The sequence below is a fragment of the Acipenser ruthenus genome, chromosome 1 (assembly GCF_902713425.1).
Source record: "Acipenser ruthenus chromosome 1, fAciRut3.2 maternal haplotype, whole genome shotgun sequence".
NCBI lineage: Eukaryota > Metazoa > Chordata > Actinopteri > Acipenseriformes > Acipenseridae > Acipenser > Acipenser ruthenus.
The window spans coordinates 103,840,728-103,867,385 of NC_081189.1; the positions used below are offsets into that span (position 1 = coordinate 103,840,728).

The 26,658-nt window shown below is 36.1% G+C and overlaps 1 protein-coding gene across 1 annotated transcript in view; it reads right to left on the reverse strand.

The window, feature by feature from the left end:
- LOC117972307 (uncharacterized) overlaps nucleotides 1–21,380 on the reverse strand; it is a 43,874-nt gene extending 22,494 nt beyond the window's left edge. Inside the window, exons 1-2 of the mRNA XM_059032839.1 lie at nucleotides 21,138–21,380; nucleotides 17,004–20,303 (exon numbers count right to left, since the gene is read on the reverse strand). Coding sequence (XP_058888822.1) covers nucleotides 18,149–20,263 — 2,115 coding nt within the window. The 5' untranslated portion in view covers nucleotides 20,264–20,303; nucleotides 21,138–21,380 and the 3' untranslated portion in view covers nucleotides 17,004–18,148. The remainder of the gene's footprint in view (nucleotides 1–17,003; nucleotides 20,304–21,137) is intronic.
- Nucleotides 21,381–26,658: the final 5,278 nt, after the last annotated feature.

The window sequence follows — 26,658 nt, forward strand, 5'->3', positions numbered from 1 at the left end:
TTAAGTGAAAATATGAATCTGTACAGTAGGCCTATACAGTATACAGTACAGTAGTAAAATCAATTGAATACCTAGCGCACTTTTTTATTTTACTTTAGCCTACTGGTAACACAAAATAAATCATGCTGCTGCATTTTACACATTGGTGTACAATGTGAATAAAAGATTATTTTAAATTGAAACTAAATGTTTTTAGGGTTTTTTATTTTATTTTAATTACTATTATTTTTAACTTGGCCTACTTAGTAACCTAGACAATTAACACACAATAGATCATGGTCATATACAGATGCTCAGAATGAGCTGGAGGGGTTAGTGGCACATGTGTGAAGTCCACTGCTCCCAACACGCTCTGAAAACCAGAAATGTCATAGAAATTTGTTTTCAAGGCTTGTAAGTACACCCTGACTTTAGTGAAAATTAGGTACTTGGGTGTTCGCCTCAAAAATGCATTGAGCATAACTGGCGACACACGAGAAAAAGCAGACTGGGAAATGCCAGCAACAATTGCTTTCAAAAGTTCTTAACAAATTGATACAATTGTAAGTGTCGCAATTGTCTGCAGCTTTAGTACATCTCATTATAATATTTGTGAACCCTCATTTGCACTATCGCCGCCACCTTTTTGCGAATTTATGCAGGAACGCCCATAATTACATATTCATCTAAGGCTGAACCGCAAAGAAAAAACGCTGCCGCAAAGCATGCCCTAAAAAGTCGCTAACAGCATTGCGCATGTTTAGTACATTTCACCCTAGACTTCCGACTCATTTGCAACTGGTTTACGACTATTGAGACAGCCACAACACTTTAGTACATCTACCCCTGTGTTGTTAAGCTGCAATCAGGAAAAGTCAACTACTACACACAAAATGCTTAAACTGTTTAGTATAAACTTGATAGATCACCTTAGCCAATCAGGTTCTGGGTAGAGTGGTCATTATCCCAGTTGTAGATTCTCTAATAGCCAACATGACTTTAGAGCTTAGTTTAAAGCACAACATGAATTTGAAGCAACCTACAGGAAGCCCTCCATATCCAAATATAACATAAAAACGTCTTCATACACAAAAACATTTTTTCTGTTTATAATATCTTTAATATACTCTTTAGCAGTCATTACCTGTAAAGAACTGACCTTGTCTTTCGATGTGTTTCCACAGTCAATAACCCTTACAAAATCGGACATTAATGCTTAATTGGACACAGCTACAGCTGATGCTCTTCATAATTCTATTTACATAAATGACGTAAAGGGAAATGTAAAGGGGATATAGGACCTTACTCACAGAGATGTAACTCTGTGTTACGTAAAGACCTGTTCTTGGTGTCGTTAACAAAAGTGTAAAGCTGTTTCAAGAATTATTTGGGGAAAACAATTGTCTTCAAATAAGCTCATGAGTTAAATATTTGCGCTCATATAAGAACATATTACTACATATACACTGCCATAAGATTCAGATGATACAGGCTATAAAGGAATAATATGAAAAACATTAACATTTTAAAAACAAGAAAAGTTACCCTGACGTGGTTTTCATTATAATCATGTGACTATGTCCAGAAACATTACAGAATTATTATACTGGAAAGCTTTAGGCTTCCATGAAACCCAGCCATGTGTTACTTATTTGATGCATGTTTATTTTGTGCTTCTTAGTAAAATCCATTTGACCAAATATTGGGCCACATGTTATCATATGCAAAAATTAATTACTGTACCTATTTCAGCATAATGTAGCAAATCTATAAAACTACCAGGTCATATTTACATAGTACAACCCAGGGTTAAATTTATTACATGTTTTTACTTTATATAACACTAAGTAACATATTAGACATCTTATTAGTAATGTAATTAATACATTATTAATTGCTGGTCTGTTTACTAGGTCCTAAGTCTTTTTTAAAAAAAAACCTTTTCAAGTCTTAACTCACAATAAAAATCACAATAAAACCCACCCTTACCAAAAACAGGGTACATATTAAAAAGGATGGTGTTCTCCTTTTTTTAATGTTTACAGGGTTTACACAACTTAACTTTCTGTTTCTGTTGACTGGTATGTTCCTAAATTAATGTTCCAATGTATCAAATTCACAACTGCACATGTAATGTTAAAGCGGTTTTAAAGACGTCACAATAAAACAGAAAATACGATTACACACTCTGGAGCAAATGCAAGTGAATCTTTAAAACGAGTGAAAATGGAGACTGTGATGATAAAGCTGTATGGAGTAGCGAAACATGTCAAACACTGCAGAATAGTACGCTGTTCAAAAACTATTAAACCTATCAAATACAGGAGAAAAAAATAACAACATTAGAAATACATTTTTAACTTTAGACTGTGGTCAATTTGTTGTCTAGACAAAACCCTAAATGTGTGCACTGCCCAGTCTCCAGTCTGCTCCAAGTTTGAAAAGGTAATTGAACTCTGTCTATAATTACTGGATTAGACACAGATGGACTGTGTGTACTTCAGGGGGGAAAAAAGAACTGTTTTGATTCATTTTTATGATTGCCTGTAAGGTCAGACTTTTCAAAATGTACTTTCATCTGTTTAATGGTTTCTTGATTCCCAAGGGTATGTCTTTAGTAATTGTGATGTTTTTTAGCAATTTGGAACAATTGGACCCTACCTTTTTAGTATAAAGTTAGTCATTTTAAAAAACTAAATAAAATAAAACTGCAAACAGGTTAAGGGTTTCATCTTCTTTTTATATAAAATTAAGAAAAGCTTAGGTTGTACAAATGATGTTTGTGTTTACTGTATCGTCAAGAGACTCCAGTGTCTTCAGGGAGACGTCAATTAAAAAATACACAGTACTGTAAATAGCTGAATAGTTAAACATGACAACAAAAAGAAAACTTTTGCTTGACTTCCGTAGCCTTTTACAATTCAAGCTATTCAGATGTTCTTTTCGGATATACAAATCTTGAATGTAAGCATCCCTCAAAAGCACATATAAAAAATACAATATAAAACACACAGGTCCACCTTGACAATAAAAAAAAGAAATAATAATAAAAAAAAATAATACAAAGAAAACTTCATCAAAATCCTATTTAAAAAAAAAAATCTAATTGTCATGAAAAAAATACAATTATAATTAGCTATAAACAAAAGAAGAAGAACATAATTCAACAAAATAGTTATTAATGTAAAAAATGAAAATGAAATGACCAAAAGCAATATGCAAATAAGCCTGCAGCTACAGGCCAATGCCTGAATGCCCAACCAGAGTAGTATAATACTGATCCATTGCAACTGTTTTCTACATGTGCTTTATGTATATTACCTGTTCTGCCTAATTACAGTTCAACACTGTTTTTAATAATATGAATACAATTACAGAAAAATAAAAATAAACCTTGAATGGAAATATTCCAAGCTTAAAACACTTCTCTTGTTGTGTATCTCAACACCACAGTGATCGACTAAATCCATACTGAATTCTTCTCTAGACCTTTCCTCTCCCATAGCTACGGGACTAAGAAGCTAACCCAAGTTCTCGTGTATTTGTGTGACCAAATAATAATGTGGACCAAGGTTACTGTGTGACCATTCATAGGGCTAGTACAACAATGAATTAAACCACAGCTCCCTTGTTAAGCAGGACGCTACTGTACAGTGCAGAGATATTACTAGAGGAAGTACCATCATGCCTTCCAAATTAAAAGCACTACTATAATCAACTACGCTTAAAGTGGTATTGGAAGCACGGCCAAGTGTATTTAGTAACAGTACACATTAAGCTACATCCCTTTATCCATTTATACCTTTCCAAAGATCAACAGCAGCTCAGGCAGGGTGGGACACATCACTTTGTGTGCTGGTGGCCATGTGACCACTAGCTTTCAAAACGTGGTTGGCAAGTGAGCTTTTATGCTGGCCAAAATTTTCAAATGGGGACAATATGAGGAGACATGTATATTTTGCACACACATTGCTTTTGCATGCTTTGTTTTCTATTAACTTTAATTGTGGGAGGGGAACTATATACAATTGATGTGCCAGGGAACTAACTACATACATTTCCAGTGAACTATTTACATAAAATGCCAGGAAATATAACTATATTAATCTAAAGTCATGGAAGATAACTATATCAAAATGCCATGGAAGTAAACACATTTCTTTATTTTGCTGTTACTGTCACATTTGTTATAACTCCCCAAATGCCAGGTAAGCAACACAAAATCTGATTCCTAAAAAACAAAACCAATGCAATTTATAGCAGATGTTACTTCAGCTCACTTTGCTTGAAATTTAAATTGACCTTATTATTTTAACCGCCTCAGATGGGGCTCGAGTCCCAGATTCTCTCTCTCTCTCCTCCCCCCAAAACCTAGCAACTTCTCCAACTGCAAAAAGGCATGTTTTTTTAATTTCTTGTGCAGTCTAAAGCCCTTTTCACACTGGCACTGCAACCCGGGTCCCAACCCAGGTTCTGGCTACCCGAGTCACAATCCCGCGTAGTGTGAAACCACGTATCCAGGTCAAGCGAGACAAAATGCATGATGGGCGCTTGTAAGCAGAGGAAGTAACAAACAGCAACATAAGCGTGAAGGTTTCACTTCCGCAAGGAAATTACGAGACATTTCTGTTTATTCACGGTTTGTTGATTTAAACAGACCATGAGCCAGATTGCTATAGGGATGGCGTGGAGCTATGAAAAAACATTTGTTCTAATCAACATTTTGGATAGACGATTCAATCCAGAGAAGCTTAGATGGAAGCATCTGTAACAAGGACTTTTTCCAAGCAATTTGAGGGGTTGGCCGAAGTTGGATTTCACAGGACGCCAGTTCAGTGCAGGGACAGATTAACAAACTCATTTGTCCCTTGTGTTAACCTACTTCTGAACTGCAGATAAAGCAGAATGAATTCGGAAAGATCATTCATGCTTTTAACTGAACTTGACTGGCTGGTGCTCGTTACTATGGAAGCAAGAAAAGGGGATTGGTATCATGAGTTCAGAAGGACTGGCTCTGGCTCAGATTCGGCCAGTTTTGAAGCAGAAAGACGTTTTATTATAGAACCGAAATTCTGTTGTATATACAGTAAATGCTTAGTCGCCAACGTGGCAAGTTTACAGTAACATTTTGCGACCTGGGGACCTGATTGGACACACCCTGAGCTCAGGACTCATAAAATAGTTCAGGTTTGTACCTCTTTAGTTGTTTGCTGTTCAACTTGACCCTAAGTGAAGGTGTGGAGCTTACAGTAGCTCTGTGAGTGTCTAGAGCCCCTTTCACACTGGCATGCTCTACCCGGGTCAGGACCTGGTATCATGTGGGTAGGCTATGTGATTTCACACTGCTTTTGATAAAGCAGGGTTGACCTGGGTGACAGACGCAAGTGCACAATGTGTGTACCAAAGCCCCAGAAGCAGCTTGTTACAGACGCTTCGATCCAAGCTTCTCTGAACCGTAGGCCCAAATGTTGATTAGAGCAAATGTTTCTTCATCCCTGCTGCAATCAGGCTCACGCTGTGTCTCAAGCAACACAAATATGGCTAAACAGAATAAACAGAAATGTTCCTTGTGAAAGTGAAATCTTCACGCAGGCGTGGCTGTTTGTTATTCCGTCGGCTTCCGAATGGCCGTCATGCATTTTGTCTCGCTCAACCCGGGCCAAAGCGTGTCGACCCACATCCCAGGTACGTGGTTTCACACTAATCAGGATTGTGACCCGGGTAGCCAGAACCCAGGTCCGGACCCGGGTAGGAGTGCCAGTGTGAAAGGGGCTTAATTCACGACAGTAAAAGAGGGGTGACACACTAATATTTTTTATATAAATACAGTGTACATATTTTAGATGCTGTAAATACAAGTTTTAAGAAGAAACCAGGTTAAACAGTGGAGTTGATATGTAACATCTTTTTAAAGAGAGACTGTCAGCCAATGAACTGCCCCAAAGATCTGCACATCTCTTGGTTCAAGATCTGTTTAATCTATGTGAAGAACACAAACATAGAAAACACACACAATCTATACATAATCATTTTTACTATCAGAATCTGTAACTGTCACCCAGCACGAAGGAATACAACCCTTTAGAAGAGCACATCTGTTTAGCATTCCAAGCAAACCATCAACATTGTTACTGAAGTCTTACTTTCATATTTTCCCTTTTTATGTTCCACCTTTAATCACTGCCTCGCGAGAGTATCGACTTTCTTAAAGAAACTGTTAAGTTAAGAAACTGTTATTGCAGCATGTTTATGAAATCACAGTTCGAAGGATTTTTTTTAAAAACCTAACCGCAACATAATTGTCTGCAGGACATTCCAATCTCACAATTTCAAGTTCCAGTTCTTAAGCAATTTCAAACAATATCTACTGTCTGCAGGACGTTGGGTACATGGAATACCACAAAGAGGTTATATTTCCAAAAGTCAGCATCAAGACTGTTAGACACGGTTTTTATTTTCATTTAACAATATTTGCTTTCCACGAATGGTTAAAAGGTTTTTATCACCATAATGTGTTTCTCTTTAATGTGAAATTGACTATTTTAGAATTGTGTTATTAAGGATTTACTTAAGAGTATGGTGTGAAGTGAGTACTGTATATTCACAAACCACAGGAATATGAGAGTTTAAACCACAGCACGGACTCCAGGATCGGAGCCAGTTAACAACATTACACAGTCATACAACAGGGAAAAACTCAAATGTGTTTTTTATTAAAGATTTAATACAAGTTTTTTTTTCTCTCCTCTGTTTTTCTGGTAATCTCAAAGGGTTAACTCAAATATGGAAAATATGGGTTTTACAAAACTGTGACACTATCCAATACAAGCTTTTACAAGATGTGCACTTCTTAGGGTTTCTCTGAAATTGTTGTTAGTTGTACTTATTTGGGGATCAGTGCAATTTACATGCAGGCACTTGATTCTGTAACTGGAACCATTCAAATATCTATAAATTGTTTAAAAATACAATGATAAAAATGCAGGGCCCTCACTGTTTGTGTGGTTGTTCAAATATATATTATATTATACATACAGTAACAGGGCTCAAATTTGCAAGCTATCTTTGTCTCTGTGATCATATGTTAATTTGCGCTCGCCATCGGCTACTGTGAGGGGTGTGGAGGTTGATACACAATTCAAATGTATTTTTGCCGTGGAAAAAGACTCCTCTTGTACATAGCGCTGCCGTGAAACACTAACAGCACTCTCTATATCACGTTCTCATCGCCATGTTTCATCATGTGAGCATCTAAAACTGAGGACACATCATGTGACTAGGAGTGCGGGTTGTTTAAACAGAACCAGCGAAAATAGCGTCAAAACCAATTTATGTATTTTTTTTTTTTTTTTTAAAGAACAAATGACACAGAGAGCGAAAATGCACCACCAAGCCAACTGAATCCAAAAAAGCAATGCTCTAAATCTGAAAAACACAAATATTGGCTGAAAAATGAGGAACGATCCGATGGCCCTGTTCTCCTATGTAACCTGTACATATCCACTGGTGAAAAGACCGCTGGTAAATCTGATATGCTTACCGGCTGCATTACATTTAAAAAGATATTCTTGACAAACATAACAGCAACAAGGACAGAGCTGCTGTTGATTTTTTTTTTTACATGGAAACAGCAAGGTCTATAATAAAAGCAGTCGAGAAAGCTGCCAACACAATTGGTGACAGAACACTTGCTGACCTAAAAGCCTACACAATAGCCAAAAATGAGGCATTTACTAAATTTGTACCATGGCTGAAAACTCAGAAGAAAAACAGGGTACCTATTAGCATGAACTACATGTCTGATGTGAAATCTGCAGTTTATTTCGACAATAGCAGAATTACTGGAAACACAGTGAAGAAATCATTTTGAAACAACGTTACTTATCTGTACCTGCTAATGGGGGGATGGATGAGGGCATTACGAATGAAGTGGTCTGTGCAAGATCTGTTAATGCCGATGGCCAAACTGTAAACAAACTATAATACAAGCAAATGTGGATAGGATTTTTTTTTTTTTTTAGCTCCATAGAAGAGACATTTTTTGTCGCTGAGCAAAGGTACTATTAACTTGATGGAAAAACTTGGTAACTTGGTGGCATTCTCTGTTGATGGCGTGTCTATTAACATGGGATCGAAAGCAGGTGTACATGCTAAATTCAAAGAGAAAGCCAGTCACATAATGGATTTCTGGTGTATGTCCCTGTGACAGGGTGGACGAGTGGTGACGTCAGGCCAGAAGCAGAAAACGACAAACTGACACCAGGTAGTACTGCAGATTCAAAACAAACGCGGCGTGCACCGTTTATTTAAATACAAAAATAAATCAAATATTTAAACACAAAAGCAAAATAAAACAGTTAAACAAAAGCAAAATCTCGAACGAATACCATCAGGCTGGGCAGTAGCCTTTACTGATCCTATACGTTTTATTAATTTTCTCTCTTGCTCGCTCGCTCTCGTTCCTCCTCTGAACACCCACCTTGAGTACAGAGAGCTGCAGGCTTTTATGCAGGTGACCATCTCCCGATTAGCAACAATTACACCACTAATTAAACTCGGGAGATGGTCACCTTCTGCACAAGGTTTTTAAATTGTTCCTGGCAGAGGACGAGCACCAATCTCGCCTCTGCCAGAACACGTGGTTTAAAATAAAAACAAAACCAGCTGCGATTCACCGTCATAAAATACATAAATCTTAACAATACAACAAAACAAATACAAAACAATAAACTGCACAGGGGCGGAGAGGGAGACCCCGTTCTAAAAATAAATAAACAAATCCATGTACAGGGCTCCTCGCCCTGTTACAGTCCCACAGGCTTTAACTGGCAGTATCCGAAATCTTAACATTGTTTTGTCTTGCTACAACAATCGTTATTGAAATGATGGACTTGATATACAAGACATATCACTTTTCTTGCAAGAGCTGCAGAGAGTTGAAGTCAGTGGCTACATAACTTGGTGTTCAGGCTGTGTATATTCACACACAGGTGAAGAGAACTAGGTGGGTACCTCATGTCAGACAAGCTCTGGATGTGCTGTTGCACAGTAATGAGGCAAACATGCTAAATTACGCGGGACAATTTGCTGCTATTATAACACATACGGAGCACCTTGCATAAATGTATCAAGAGCAAAAATGGTGAGTTTTAACTTCTTATATATAATTCACCCTGAACCAGATGTAAAACTGTGGTTGAAAAACTATGATTGAAAAACTCTAAAAGGGCAAGAAAATGCAATTACATGGTAATTGGTGTATGGTACTATGGGAGGATGAGCAGATTCAAGAGTAGCATTTAGCATCAAGCTATATTATGTGCAGGGGTACCTCGAAGACAAGGTCAAGGGATGTGCAATAATATGTTAATGTATTATTGTCTAATCAACTGTATGTTTAATATATATTCTTAATCTATTGCACATTTAGCATTCTATCTAATCAGATAAATGTCTGGTTGTTAGAGTTAGTACATTTTATATAAGTGCATTCATTGTATCTGTTTCTTTTAATACCAGAGAAAAATGTATTATTAAATAGCTGGAGTTATAGAACTAAGAATATTTCACTCGGCCCCTAAATTTTTAATTGGCTACCAAATCTTGAAGTCTAGGAGCCTGATGCTCCTAAGGATTTTGGCAAACTTTGAGTCCTGAGTAGGGTGCAAAAAAAAAATAGACTAACAGGTACCATATAAAACAAACTTAGTCTACAAATGTTCTTTGTCTAAGTCAAGTTAATGAGTTGTAAAATAAATTATAACAAACACATGCTAAAAAATGTGTTAAACATTCGAAGAGAAGCTTGTGACAGGGTGAGGTGTCCCCCGTTACTTTAATAATGCAAATAATATGTAGTCAAGTCAAATCAAGTGAGTGAGGATCATTGTTTGTTTGTGGGTGTGGGTGTGTGTACATTTTGTATTGTAATTACAATGTGTGTTCAATCGGTAAATGGTTTAGCCGTCCGATTAATAGATTATAGGCTAAATCCAAAGTGTAGTCAGTGTGCCAAAGATGAGTTAGGTTTTGTTTTGTTTATTTTGTTTGTGTCTATAAAGGAATAAAAACACAGACACCGCCCTGTTCAAACCACACTTACTGTTTGGAGTCTTTTCTTACTCTAGATTGAAGACGGTGACAACACGTCCCAAATGTGGCAAGCAAACTCCACTTTGCCACACACACACACATATATAGGTTGATAACAAGAAAGACTATTTAAAAAATAAAATAATAATAATGTACACAAAAAGTTTAAATGATTAAAAAATAATTTATTTCAGGCAAAATCCCTTCTTCAGCTGTGTAGAAAGAAAAGTCACACAGTGCAGTAAACTTGTTGATTTTCAAAAATTCTGAGGATGATGTTAAGATGATGTCAGAATAGAATGTTCATTCCAAGAGGCTCCAAGGTTCCAAGTCTGAAGATAAGCTCACGTTCTCTTTGCTTTCGAGTATAATTTGTACCAAAACACTGACTGATTCCACAGATGGTGATGTCTTCAGCAGTGTGATTATTGCTGTTGAAGTGTCGGGCTACTGGAAATGTCAAGGTGTTGATTCGAACGCTTTGTAAATGTTCCACAAACCGATCTGCTAAACGTCTTTTGGTTTCCCCAATGTATAATTGGTTGCATTTTGTGCAAATGATGCAGTACACTACTCCTTTAGAAGTACATGTACAGGGCTGGTGGATGTGGAGTGATGATTTAGGGCTCCTGATCTCAGTTTGGGAGTAAATATATTTGCATGTTGTACATCGTGGTCTGTTACATTGGACTGTGCCTTTTAAAGGTTCTGCACAAAAGCGAATTTCACTGTGGACCATGTATTCTTTTAGATTCTTGTCTCTTCTATAGGACATTAGTGGATGATTTTTAAAAATAGGTGCTGTAGATGGATCTTCCTGTAGAGAATATATTATATACATATGGACTGGAGAGTAACAATAGTCTTCCCGAGGTGCATTTAATTTTCTTCTAGGAGCTGAGTCTGCAGTACATATTTAATATATGAATCATACAAAATAATAAGTGAGGCAAGGTTGGATAGTAAATATGACTTTATATATTTTGTTTAAATATAGCTGATACAGCATAAGTAAATAAATAAATACCAGAAATAACAGAAAATGTATTTGAAGTTCATACCGCATAGTTATCAAAGTTTTTCTGGCATACAGCTCTCTGCTGGTTTGCTGACTGCTGCATAATACTTTGCATTTAGATCGTGGCCGTTATATTTCTTTACATCGCCAAGTAGAATTTGTTTGAATTTCAGCAAGTCGGAAAACAGTGATAGTGACATTTTAATCACCATTTTAGTGTTTGGAGCATCTTTCTTTTGAAGTACGTTTTGTAATTCATTATCTGTTAAGTCACAGAATCGCTTTTCACCAGATTTTTCATTCAGCCATTTTCTCTTGTTAGGAGTAGAGGTGGAGGGTGTTCCTTTAAAAAGGGGTGGGACTGACAGTGATGTGAACCAATCACATGTCAGAGGGAGACTATTGCCTGGTGGTGTGAGGATGTTAGGGCAATAGTTCAATCTATTTTTGCTCTATGATGAGGTTTTAACCAATCACAGGCCAAAATTTCCAAGCACTGATCTATGTGTGTGTGTGTGTGTGTGTTATGGTTTGGGTTGGCTAGGCTTAAAAAAAACCCTATCCCTGTATGGCAATTGTCTCCCTGGCTCATGTGAGAATGTAGCTGGAATGAAGGAAATTGGAGCCCTAATTAGTTATCCAATCAATTAAACAATTTGGTTGATTCATGTAGGCAGGTTGGATATAAAAAGGCTCCAGGAAGCCTAGTCAGGGTGGTAGGCTGTTGGAGCAGCTGGTTGAGCACTGTTATACAGTAATCTCTACTAGAGGTGCTTATGAAAAAATACTGACTGCTGAAGCTATATTAGAGCTCGGAAGCTGGAGAGTATGTTTGTATCTTTGTCTGGGATAGCTGTGTCTTCCCTTTTAAAGAGCTCAAGACTGTGAATAAATTAAAAGCAGATGAATTACATACTGAATTCACTTAGCAACTGATATCACTGAGTTTAGTTTAAACGTTGTGACCAGAGACATGGTTTGGTCACGAATCGTAAATATGTGGGCCCTAGCATGCTACGGTATACAAGACCGGGGCACTGGAAAGTGCCGGATTGAGCATAAAAAGACTGCATCTCCCAAGAGACAATGCGGGTTGTAGTTAATAGGGCCTTCAAAAATGGCTGCCACCAACTAAACTACAAGGCCAGGAACGCAAGGGGTTTTAATTCAAGTAAACCAGCACAGCTGCAGGTGATTAACAGGTGTTAGTTTTAGAAGTGGCTGTGCTGGTTAACAATAAAAGAAAATTGATTATTTTGTTTGGGGTCGATCTGGGGGAGGCTAATGGTGTTGGCGGTTAGTCATGGAGGGTGAAGGTGAGTTGGAAAAATAAAGAGAGTATTAGTAAAACAGTTTAAAAACTGGTAAGTAGCTTAGCTACCCACTGGGTGAGATAGGGAAAATGATTCTGGGTCAAAGTAAGCTCTCCGAAGGGAGATAGGTTTTGTTGTTTGTTTATGTGTATTATTATTTGCATTGTGAAGAAGATCACGATAATACCTGAAATAACAATACTCTCAATAAAAGTACAGGTACCTCCCTGTTTTCAAATCAGTAACCTTGGTTCTGTATCATTACCATCCTTGCTGACCAGGAGAAAGTTCCCCACGTGACGAGCACAGGCGATCGACCAGGTATATGGCTGTCACAACGTTTAGTGATTGGATAAATATCTAGTAGTCGCAGTAAAATAAACTGAAGCTTTTACATGTTGACAACACATAATTCCAGCATTCTTTTTTTTGCCCAGTTGAGTATTTAATAAAATCATCTCATGTAATTTAAGCAAACACTGCTTCTAAACAATTAGAAATACACATGGTTATGAAGTACAATAACAAAGAATGCATGCAGACTAAATGAAAATGTTAGATACATTCACTATTATTTACTTTGTCAAATCGTAATGCTAACAATAATCATGCTCTTAAGGAATGCGTGTAAAACTTATTTGGAGTTTTTGGTCAGTACCACTTTCCCAGGAGTATCTATAGTACAATATACCTCAGCTAAAGAAATAAAAATACTGTATGCATTGTTTTAAAATTACACATAATGCAAAAGTACTGTCAATAGTATCTAATTTAATCTGTATTTAAATTATTTTTGGGCTTATATAGACGCACACATATTGTGGGCATTCTTTTCAAGAGCTTAAAAATTATGAACAATAGTTATAAGAACTGAGAAATTATATGTTAGGCTGTAAAGACATGTAAAGAAACACACAAATGACTTAACTGGTGTCATTTTAAATTACTTAAAATGTTTACAGAATGTGTTTTGGAATATTTCACTTCAAACCTTGAGGAAAGAGTCTAATAATAGTATACTGCAGCTAAAAACAATAAAAATTGTGAGAACTACATGTAGAGTTTCTGGTTTTCCACAGGCCTGTTGCGAGGAGTGTTTCTCAAACCTTTCAAATCTGGACGCCTAGATTCAAACGTGTCTTCATGATACAAATTACATTTGTGTTGCTTGTTGTCCCTGAGAATGTGTAAACAATACATCATATTTCTTTATTTGCTGAAAATATAAAATGCCCTACGCACATATGGTTCTTCCGAACCAACAAATCAAGTAACTTGGAAATGAACTACAGTACACTGCAGTGGTTTCACAATGCTCATTCTGTTTAATGCTGATGATGTGCAGACTCTTACATCTCTGATCTTGCATGCTGTAAAGCAAGAAATCATGTCACTTCTGAGAGCCAGACTGTTCCATTCATGTATCTGTGGAGTAGCGGTACATATGGCTTGGGTTAACTGGTTTAATAACTTCAGAGGCAGGCTGGGCAGGTATGTTTGTGTATTCCAATAAATGTTTTTCTAAACACTCAGGTTACTAGTAACGTAGACACTTTAGCAAACGTAAGGCCTCTGCAGTATCTGTTCAGGGGTGGTGGGTTGTGGTAGGCCCATGAACCATGATTTTTATGAAACATGACAAAATGTAGCATCTACAGCTAAACCAAGATTTTCACAACAGCTTTTGGTTCCAGTACAGGGAATATTAATATTGATTTTATTTTTTGTTTTATTTAATAGGAAAATTGTCAAAAAAAATGAGATATGTCCTACAAGTCACAGCCAAAAAAGAAATATTTACAATGGAAATCACCTTAATGGAACTAGAAAGGGGACAGAATATTTGAAGAAATTATAAAATTAAGATTCTTATTTTGTATGTGTATCAAATCATATGTAAGCCCACTTGTGCAACTGTATTCTATCTAAAGTAAACGTAGCTAACAAAATAATTGAATACATATGATCTGTTTTGCACTTTCATTAGCGAAATAGTTCTCAAATATTCAGTTCTGAAAAAAAAAACATGTTACAGTACATTTTCATTTTAAAACATATTTGGTAATACTTTAGATTAAAGGAAGTGCTAAGTTTTTATGCCTTATTCTCAGGTTATCTGTTTGCACTTGCACTTCCTGGGTTATTTCACCTCAGCAATGTATTCTGGGTCAAAGCATGTTACTGGATGAAAGCATGTCGGTCAACAGGGGAAGCAGCTGATTGGTTATTGACAGGAAACAAGCCAGTGAAGGCGTGGGGACAATTTCACCCTGCAGATGAATGGACACAGGAAGTGCAAAACAGTCTAAAAGCATGGCTTGCAAACAGAGATTTTTTTGTTTTGTTTTGTTTTAAATCTAGTAATAACCAGATATCATGTTTAAATTGAAAACACTTGTTTCTTTCAACACTACACATTTGAAACCAATATGAATGAATGCACGGCAGTGAAAATGTATTAACTTAACTATTGTATTAACTTAACTAATGTATAAACTTAACTATTGTACTATATAAGACCATAAGAACATAAGAAAGTTTACAAACGAGAGGAGGCCATTCAGCCCATCTTGCTCGTTTGGTTGTTAGTAGCTTATTGATCCCAGAATCTCATCAAGCAGCTTCTTGAAGGATCCCAGGGTGTCAGCTTCAACAACGTTACTGGGGAGTTGGTTCCAGACCCTCACAATTCTCTGTGTAAAAAAGTGCCTCCTATTTTCTGTTCTGAATGCCCCTTTATCTAATCTCCATTTATGACCCCTGGTCCTTGTTTCTTTTTTCAAGTCAAAAAGTCCCCCGGGTTGACATTGTCTATACCTTTTAGTATTTTGAATGTTTGAATCAGATCGCCGCGTAGTCTTCTTTGTTCAAGACTGAATAGGTTCAATTCTTTTAGCCTGTCTGCATACGACATGCCTTTTAAACCGGGGATAATTCTGGTTGCTCTTCTTTGCACTCTTTCTAGAGCAGCAATATCCTTTTTGTAACGAGGTGACCAGAACTGAACACAATATTCTAGGTGAGGTCTTACTAATGCATTGTAGAGTTTTAACATTACTTCCCTTGATTTAAATTCAACACTTCTCACAATATATCCAAGCATCTTGTTAGCCTTTTTTATAGCTTCCCCACATTGTCTAGATGAAGACATTTCTGAGTCAACATAAACTCCTAGGTCTTTTTCATAGTTCCCTTCTTCAATTTCACTATCTCCCATATGATATTTATAATACACCTTTTTTTTGCCCGCATGCAATACTTTACACTTTTCTCTATTAAATTTCATTTGCCATGTGTCTGCCCAATTCTGAATGCCGTCTAGATCATTTTGAATGACCTTTGCTGCTTCAACAGTGTTTGCCACTCCTCCTATTTTTGTGTCGTCTGCAAATTTAACGAGTTTGCTTACTATACCAGAATCTAAATCATTAATGTAGATTAGGAAGCAGAGGACCTAATCCTGATCCCTGTGGTACTCCACTGGTTACCTCACTCCATTTTGAGGTTTCTCCTCTAATCAGTACTATAGGGGTGCACCGATAATCGGTAGCCTATCGACATGGCACTGATAGAAGGGAAAAAAACACAATCGCCTATCGGCAGTTTTTGTTATTTTAGCCAATAATGTACATTGATATTCATGCTTATTCATGCTTGAATTTCTTCCAGCACAGAATTTAATGTTTGGTCAGACGTGCTTACTAATGACACAAGAACACTAAGACACTAATTTTCCCAGTGCTGTGTAAAGTGTGATCATCCTGCAGTAAATAAGACTCAAAAGAACGGTGTTTGGATATTTTTTTAAATATCTGAAGACAACAATAGGATAGCGAGTTGTGTGCAGCAGAACAGACTTGATGCTACATTAACAACGATGAACTGTGAGTAGAATATTATTCTGATGCTTTTATAAAAAAAAAAAAAAAAAAAAAAAAATAGAATACTTGAAGCCTAAATAACATTGATGGTTTAAGTTATTATTATTATTATTATTACACAATGTACTTCAAAATTACCTTTTGTAATTTGTGTTTAACTTGCTTAATCTGCATTGGCTGCAGGTGTATTCAACTGCATTTTGAAACAGGAATTGATTACTGTGCCGTCTTTTGTTAAGTAACAAATTCAAGTTTGAATTTAAGTGAACAATTTAAGTTGGGCTGCATTTTTAAGCAGTGTATGCTTACAATAAGAATGTAACGAACATTGCTGTAGTTGACATTGCGTAGGCTACATTTCTTTTCTACTGTACAGTATAGGTAGAAGTTATAATACGCAATGTTTGACAGTAAGTGGCTATAAATGTTTGTCACATTATATATATTTTTCTACTGAGTGTTTTTACTAGTACAAATGCAAAGTATTATTTTTTGTGTAACTGTTGTAAAACAAATGTATAAACTGCTGTCAAGCACACAATATAATACTATGTTCTTCTTTGTATTTATTTTCTGAAGTCAATGCAACAAATAAACAATACCTGTTCATTTGTCATAAATACAAGTAAACAATATCTCTTAGTTTTTTAGCATATATCATTATAAAAACAATTGAAATATAGGCCCTATCTCTTGTTCTAGTAGTTTACAATAGCTTACCTGCACTGTATTATTATCAGAATCCTGTCAGTATAGGGGTCATTCTTCCAATAGGGTGCCTTTTGGACCTTGTGAAAAAAATGAAAATCAGTGTGTATTTGGGGAAATAAACATTTTTTATCATAAACAGAACATTTAAAATGAACCAAAAAAAACTTTTGCCAAGCTTAACAACAGAAAATCTGTAAATTAAAAGCCATAAATTCCTGTTTAAACTATATTTTGTGTCAACTCTGTTACGGACACATAAGTAACTCTCTGAAAAAGTGTTTAAGCTGTACACATTTCAATTCAAACATTTTTAGACAAATACTATGTCCCTAAATGCAATTCTTGAAGCATAAAAAAATAATTATCAAAGAATTCCATTTTTAGTCTCAATAATATTACGGAATCTACAAATAGAACTTTTAAGCACTGACATTTTTACATAAAAGTGTCAGATACCAGCTTAATTTTCACAAAACATTTAGGGTGGTTCTTTTTCTTAACTTTTGCTATTGGATAAATCAAGTTAGTTTACTACAAAGGACAAAATTAAATATTCTGGAGTAATATATTTGCAAGTAACATAGTTGACAACATAGTAACAGTATTGACAAAAGTAACATAATTGACAGGACAGTATGTGCAGTGGTTATTTTGTTTATTTTTAACAGGCTTTCACAGATATAGAAGTCACAAATGTCATTGTAATACAGTCCTAAAAATATTTGCATTTATAATTTGCAATAAACAGACTGTTGTCTTACATTAGTAACCACTGATTTTTGGAAACTACGCCAAGACCTGTATAATTATGCAACTGCAATAGAACAAGGTAAGTTTTTTTGGTTAGGTTGTTTTTAATATGGAACTATAATGTTTTTAAATGTACATATTATCATTGTTGATGTAAAAATACAAACTTTATAATAACAGTACACAACAGCGCTGTAAGAATTCAATTTGAAAACATAACATTTTTAATGTAAACAAAATGATTTAAACGAAGACAGGCCCTTTCAAATGTAAGCAAGATGTAACATCATACTGTACAAATTAACAATATTTTACTGTTATCAAAGTGGAAGAGCTGAACAATGTATTTAACAATTATGGACATCTTTTTAAAAATCTGTTCTAGGTTTTTCTAGAATGTGTGTTTACACAGCTAATTTGGACCATATTTCTTTGGAGATCTCCACATGGCGGGCAGTCACAGGCCGTGGAGGTGGAATCACACTTATGACATCATCATGCAAGTACCATAAAATGTCCTCGCGATTTGGCCAGAAGAATCTGTTGGACCCCACACGATGCATGCATTTTACTTGTGCGTGTGTTTCATCGGTTGCAAGAATGATTCCTGGGTACAGATCCTCGTCATATTTGAGAACACACCATTTTCCAAGAACATTAGGATTGTGCCACTGAATTTGCTGAACAGTGGTACTTGGACATGCAGCTGCCGGTCCATTTGTGAAGTCGAAATGTTGTGTGTTGTAGCACTGACAATCAAGGTTTTTCTCAGTTGAACACAAGCAGCTAACATCCCGATATATTAGCTTTCCTGGTGAGAGTGTGACCAACTGATGGATCCTCATGGTTGAAGGAACAACAGGAATATTTAGTGGCATTTGATCTGTGGCTTTGTCTACAGCTTCACTGTCCACATAAAACAACTTGATAGTTGTATCTACCTCAGATAAAGATCTGAAGAGATCAGACGCATTCGTTATATCTTTCCCTTTGCTGACTAACATGTCAGCAGTTCTTTTCAGAACTGCTCCAACTCCATCAGGCGCACCTTTACCATGACTTGCTTCAAAAAAATTCCAGGTTCCGGCTGCAAATCCTTTCTTGTGCAATTCTGTACTGAACAAATAGAAATTCCCCTTCTGTCGGTACTGTGTACATGGGCCATCACTGAATAAGTGCAGAACCGATACAGAGGGATATTTGGTTTTCACATGATCCAGAATAGGATTGAGATGCTCCCATATTGCTGGAGGTGCCTTTTGTTTTGATGGTGAAATCGAGCTAAAGCACACAGGGTCTGCTTTTGCGCCAAGATACAAAACTCCAGTGTGTAGTGTTGCTTGCTGGTGGGAGGAAGCAAAGTGTACAGCTTGAATTTCACTGCTGTATTTGCAGGAATAGTTTTCAGAAAAGTCAACATGTAGAAGACACTCGTTTGGAGACAGACTTTTCTTCAATTCACGGCAGTAAGCAAATTGTTGCTTTATGTTGAAGCTGTGCCTTCTGAATTTATTAAGAAGGCTGTTGAACACCACAATGAGCTCCTTCATAGTGCTTTCCACTTCCTTCTTTATAGTGATCTTCACAGGTGCCTTTTCTTTTTCTTTATCTTTCTTTGGTTTTTCCTTTTCTACTGTCTGGGTTACCCACTGACAATAGGAAACACTGGTCAATACATCATAAGAGCTATTCAATGGAAGTTCTGTCTCCTTGCACTTGGTACATTCCCCATACATGCATGATTTGGAAGGAGGACTACAGCAGATCTTTTCTGCCAAGCTTTCAAGGTCAGAGTCATTAATGAGCTTCAGTTGATGTAGCTTTTCTACAACAAAACCAAGGTTTTCATGGAGTTTGCAGAGACAGGTGTCTCTGTCTGAAATAGTGGGGTGCACAGCCCAAAATGGTCTAAGGTGGCAGAAAAGTGAATAGGACATCGATGTATTTGGATTCTCCAATAGATACTTTCGATGAAGATTCTTCATGGTGTCAGTCAGAAATCTCTTCTGCATTTTTCTTTTGTTCTGAGTAATAGTTTGCTTCTTTCCCGTAGTAATTCGGCTCACGTCATCTCTGACATAAAAGGAGGCCACATTATTTTTAATCTCATCTGTGACTCTGCTTACTTTTCTTCTTACAAATGTGAAGGATTCATTTTCACTTGTCTGTTTGTTACTCTGCCATCGCTTCTTTGAAAACCCAAATGAATCCTGAGCAAATTTCTGCAGTCGATATTTTTTCACGATTTTGCCAGTAACAATTTTTGATAGAATCTGCTTCTCTCTCTCTTTCCTGGAAGTGTGATATTTTAATTTTATGTCTTCGATCAAAGAATGATGGAAAAGAAGGGTTTTCCGAACTGCATCTTCTGCAGGAAAGCTCTTCAGCAACCTGTTTGTTTTAGCTCTAGGCGATTCACTTTTCTTCAGCAAGCGTTGGTACCGCTTTTTATATTTGTCCAAAACTTTCTTTTGCTGTTTGAAAGAAACCTTTAGATCTTCCAATTCTTGAAGTATCATTTTTTTCTTTTGAGATGTTCTTCTTCTTCGATTGCGTTGCCTATAAAAAAAAAGTACGATAAAAATAAATACATATTTTGTTCATAGATTAATGTATTTTTAAGCATACATTATGCCAACAATATATTAAATACATATGTAAAGCCAGTTTCTCAATCTGTAGCCTAACTCTAACCTTGAAGGTCCTGGCTGATGGACCTCATCTGGGCTTTCTGGAGGTGTTGCCAAGGAGTCTATTGCTGCTTTCTTTTCCCTACACTTCTGCTGAGCTTTTCTCCAGTATTTCCTTTTGCTACGCTTCTCTCTTTCGCCAAGTTCTGACACTGACTTCACCTTCCCTGCTTCTTTCCTTGCTTTCCATGTCTGCCGTTCTTTTTTCAAATACTCTTGTCTTTTTGATGGATCTGCATCACGGCGTGCACGATAGCGCCGTTGTTTTTCTGCAGCAGTAAGTGCCATTTAACTAAATCTACCTGTAAATAAACATATTTATGTTTTTAATCAATTTTAACATTTAAATGTAATTAAATATAATTAAATTATGAGCAACAACCACGTCATAGTAATTTCTTACATCAACACTGTTACCTTAAGTCAACTCTGTTACTCTAACATGTAACAGAGTTGACCAGTAACAGGGTTGACTTACATAACAAAGTTTGCCCTTTATTTCCAATGTGGTAAAGCACATGGCTGCACATGGTGTGCTTCTGGTGAAGGCTTTATTGGAGTTTATTAAACTAATTATACATTTTTGTATATATATTTTTTTTCTACTTAACTTTGCATAACATAGTTGACATTTATAAAGTACCTTAGGAACCCAGACAAAGTAGCTTTAAAAAAATATATGAAAAACTACTTAGACACATACCTGAAGTTGCTTCCTGTGTCTTCCTCCTTTATTATGATGTCATATGCTGAAGATCATGTGACTTGTGGAATAATTCATTGTTCTGCAGGGGGTTTATCTCCGGTAACAGGGTTGACAGTGGATTCAGGGACAGCACTAAATAGTTCAATTTATATTAATAAATATATATTGATTGTACAGATTTATAGTTGAAAAACAATGTACTAAGTTGTGTTTTGTAATACTGGTTAGATTTTAAAAATACAAAGGAATTAACTATTTTTCAAAACATTATGCTGGAGCAATTTATCACATTTATAGCACATACTTTGCATACAGTTGACAAAAAGCACTGACAACTTTTAGCCACCTTTAACATAGATACATTGTCATGCATGTGTGGACATCCTATCCAAGGCTAATGAGCATCGCAAGCCAATCCATGATGTCAAATAGTACTGTACTATGAAGGTGGCCAACCTGACTGGTATTTGCATGTGTATCACAAGAAGACATTGTAATGACTAGGGGTGGGTATTGTAGGGCCCTATGAAATCCGTTTTATTATTTTGAATTTTCAGGATTTATTTTTTCCTGATTTGGGATTTTTCGGTTTAAAAAAATCTGTATGTTAGTTAGTTTGTTTTTTATAACCACAAGTGTCTGATACATTGACAGCAATGATGACGCTAGAAATGCATGAAAAAATATGACAAAAAAAAAAAACTTTCTAAAACGTTTTAATCAACGTGCTTTCAGAAAAAGGGGTACAAATTGGCACAATTTAATAGAAACAAACTAGGAACGTTGTAAATTAAAATAAAATCAAAATGTAGGCATTTTTAGTAGTTTTTCTTTCAACACAAGCTGAACTATAACATTTCAAATTAGATTTAATGTTTTCATTAATAATTAATGACAAACAATGTAAATAAAAGCCTACATTTTTTGATTTATTCTAATTTAATAAAAAGGCACTTAGTAATATCTCCCTGAGAACTATGGAGAAAAAAATACAGCAACTAGAGACTACATTCTGCAGTAGTCACTGCAAACTTTCTGCTCAGAATAACTTATAGATCAAAATAAATCTGAATATATAAACTGGGCTTTTTGTCATTTTAAAGTATTAGAATGTAATTGGACACATTAAACTCTCATATGAAATGCCCAGGAAGTCATTTTTGTTGTATCCTCTAAAGTATGTGCATGTGCTCCCCATCTGAAAAATAGAAAAAACAGTGCTGGTTTGAAAGCCATTTAAAATTCTCTAAAAACATTGATTTTAAAATGCATTTTTTTAATTATTAGAAATAATACATTTATTTTCATTTTATATTAAACATGTTTTTCAAAAGTGCATCCTACGACTGTGGTGGCCATAAACACGGGTTTAAAGCTGCTTTATATATCGGTTAGTGTAGAGACCCAGGGTTTGGAATTAATGACTGACCTTGTAAGTAATGTTATAAACTATTTATTTATATATCTGGTTTGCTTGTTTTTTTCTCACAACTTACAGTACCAGAAGCACTGTTATGTTATCTGATGAGCTCTAATGAGGCAGGTCCAGATAAAAAAAAAGATATTCAGAATATCGTGTAAAATGACATTGTCCAGAACAGACGGCAGATAGTCTTTAAAAATAAATCTAAAAACAATTAAAATTACACTGATACAGTTCTTACATTGGTGATGAATAAAAAATAACTGAGCGTTTGTGTAATTCGTAATTTTGGATGCAGAACTCCAGAAAACATACGGGGGGGAGAGGACGTGATATATTATACAGGGCATCATGGTGACTGAAGTTCTGCGCTGCCTGGAGATGACCTCATAATCAAAATGAACAGAACAAAACATGCATGACAAAAATAGCCAAAAAATAACCAAACCACCATAGACAACTGTGATGAGTCAAAGGGGTTTCGGTCTGTAATTCAGCCTCCCAACAGTAGAAGGCATCAAACCAACTCGGGACTTCCCTTACCAAGGTCTCGTGACCATGACGAAAGTCATCTTTATGAGGGGCGGCACCTTGGTGAGGGGCGGAAGTACGAGTATGTAAATTCCAGCCATTGGAGTCAAGTGAGTTATAAGGACTTGTCAGTTGGGGATTGGTGTTCCACTGACTACAGAGGCGGGGTGTTGCATACTAAAGGGAACGTACTACTGTGTTCGGGGTTGGTCCGAAGGGAAAATAGGCAGAGTAACGAGGCAGAGGAAGAGACGAAAGTTTGGCGGTGGTTTTTGAATTTTGGAGATACGAGGTCGGAAAACTACTAATATTTTCTTTTCTGTTTTATCCCCTCTGTTTTATGTCCGGGGACTCCGTGAAGACAACTAAGGACGTTTTCACTTCTCTTCTTTTTGATTATTACTCCAGCACCCCCTCCCTCACGTCGTCCTTTTTTCTTTGTTGCTTGTTTTTTTTTTTTGTGTAGAGATTAATAATAAACCTGTTTATTCTTCTACATGTAAATTACTGTCTGGGCATTCCATTTTGACTCACACGCCTCACAACAACATTTACCCACTAGATGCTTTCAAAACAAGCCAAATTTGTCTAGAAAACTGCCAGTCTGGCAGTGCTGATCAAGGGGGAGTAGCCTAAAAGTCACATGCGAGACGCATGCATTACCTATTAGATGTTACCTCAAGTTCAATGTACAAATAAAACATTAATTCATATAATTAGTTTTAGAAATATTTTAATTGGTGTTCTGGTAATTAGATGTAGGACTACACCGCAGTATATAAGTGTGTGGGTACCAGCAGCATATTTTACTTCAGCCTTCCATAAACAACATACCACAATGTTTGATGCTATGCAGCCATCCTTTTTAGATTGTTTTATTAGAAAATGATCCCACACATGTGAATTTGCTTTACAGAATTTAAGCAGCTCAAAATCTCTGTGTGCTTTTACCGTAGTTTCTTTGTGTTCGCACAGCTCAGATTCCGAGTTCTCCTGGGAAGTGATTATCCCGCGAGAGAACAACCGACATTTCCCTGAATCAGTTTAACCAAAATACAGGTATTGTTGTTCAAATACCGGTTATTGTATAACCTGATAAATATATACCGGTATATCGGTATTATCGTGCACCCCTAGTAATAACTATGCTACAAATGTCAACATTTCATTGTAACATACTGAATGTTCTAGCCCTCTCAAGGCAACAGTATCCTCCTACATGTACAGAGATGTTTCTGTTGCAAAGCTACAGTAGCTGTAATTCTCTCAATGTCCACCACTGGGGATGTATTTTCAGCAAAGGGGAAATAGTAATGGAGGCAGAAGCCACACTTTACAGTTTTGCATATTTGTTGAGTATTATAATCTGGAGTACTTGAGACTGTCTGTACCGTATATCACACTTATAATATAGACTACTGGTTCTTGGTACTTTCTCACTGTAGGTCTGTTTCACTCGCAGTTTGGCTGTAACCCAGTAAATGTCATATCATTTTCTCAGCTTTCATTGAAAAAGTTTATTTATTTATTTATTTATTTTTTAAATAAAGTTTTATATTTTCCGTTTTGGGTAGTTTTATATGTATGTTTTGTAAGACCTGGCAAGTGTAAGTAGTATACTTGGTTTTCTGTTCCCATTCCATTCCTGTGTTTCTGGTATCCCACATTTGGGAGCAAGATTTTCAAATGCAAAACAATTAAGAACTTTTGGGAATATGCTGAGAATATAAATGTTTTTACACTCTTGTTTATTACACATAAACAAACTTTAAATACACAAGGACGAGGAACCGCGTGCTCGCAAGATCTTTAAATCGATACATGACAGTGAAAAAAAGCCATCATTCCGACTGTTCTCATATGGTTGCTGGTGCATGAAACTGATGTCATTGCGGCTCCACCAAAGACTTGAGAATCATAGAACTATGGAGAAGCTGGCGCCAACATGGCGAATGCAGAAACGCAGTTTCATAATATTAAACTAACTGTAAGCAGGTGTGACAGCTACCGTACAATAGTTTAATTGCAATTATTTTAAAGATATGCATTAGCGCTCAGCTGTTGCTAATTTACAGTACATTACAATGAATTAAACCCGAGCCCTCAGTTTGCTATACTAGTAATACTTATCATATACTAAATCCCTTTAAAAACAATATTAGCTGGGGTTTTAGTTGTATGTAGATAGCATGTAAAATATCTTATTTTGATTAGGCCTGACGTTTCTGTGCATGCACTGTCTGGCGAGCTTGTACAGTACTAGTAATGTTAATATGCACAGTTCAGCACTGCTCACCACTAGTTCTGCTGGAGAAATCACCCTTTGGTCTGCTTTTCTTTAAGATGTCGTCTTTTGCTGAATCGAAGCAAGCCCCGATTGCTTTGTTTTTTGTTTTTACAGTCTTTACGCTGGCTTTGAACAATAAAGTAATATCAACAACCATGTTTTTACCAATATTTCCAAGATGTTAAAAACCAATGTAGAAAAATAGCCTTCTGCTTGCTGTCAATACGGACACGTCGCCAACTGATTACATCATCCAACCGCGACGAATAAGTAATACACGTGGGTTTAAACTACACAACAGTATCAGAGAATTGCGAGCTGGAGCATGTTGTAGTGTGTCATATGTTAAGTTATATATTTCCCCCCCCCCCAAGGCGTTTGATTTATTTCATCTCTAAATAAATAAAAACACTTATAATATACAGTAATTCATAGGGCATCCCTCCACACAGTCTTTGGCAGAAGAAAGTTGATCCTATCTGGCTGCTCTGTGTGTGTATTACGCACTTCGACTCAGGATCAGTTATTTTATTTGACGAGGGCTGACGCAGTCAGTATATAGCAGCGGTTTTCAACCGGGGGTACATTCTATAAACCACTGTATAATTATTTAATCTCTGTTTAGTAGCGCATCACGTCCACACTGTACACATGCGCGATTTCGATTGCGTGGATTTCCACTGTGATATAGCCGACAGTGTTGCCAGATCAGAGGTTTCGTGTTTCTGCTCAGGGCAATCTGGAGGTAAGAAATGAGCAATTTTTTTTTTAAAAGTACATTGTTTAATTTTAGAGGATTTTCTAAAGTTTTTTTTTTGTTTGTTTGTTTTTTTTTTCTGTCTGAAAACATTTTGTTCCCTAAGATGTATATATAATTATTTATTTCTTAGCAGTCGCCCTTATCCAGGGTGACTTACAGTTGTTACAAAATATCACAATACAAAATATCACATTAAAGAAGCAGTTATAAAATAAAATAAAATCAGTAGAAAGAGCAAATTCAAATGAATGAAAATAAAAATGCAGTAAATAATTACGTTTGAGAGCGATTACGACTAAGAGCACTTAAACTTAAAAATATTTGGTTATAAGAGTAAATTCCATTAAGAGCAAGTAGTAAGTACAATAAATGGATAAGAACGATTTCAAATAAGAGCAATTACAAAAAAAAAAAACATGAGTACAGTTACCTTTAAGAGTAAAATCAAGTACAAGATACAGAAAATATAATAATTATTTAGAGCAGTAGTAGAATACAGCAAAGTGTGGAGCAGTTA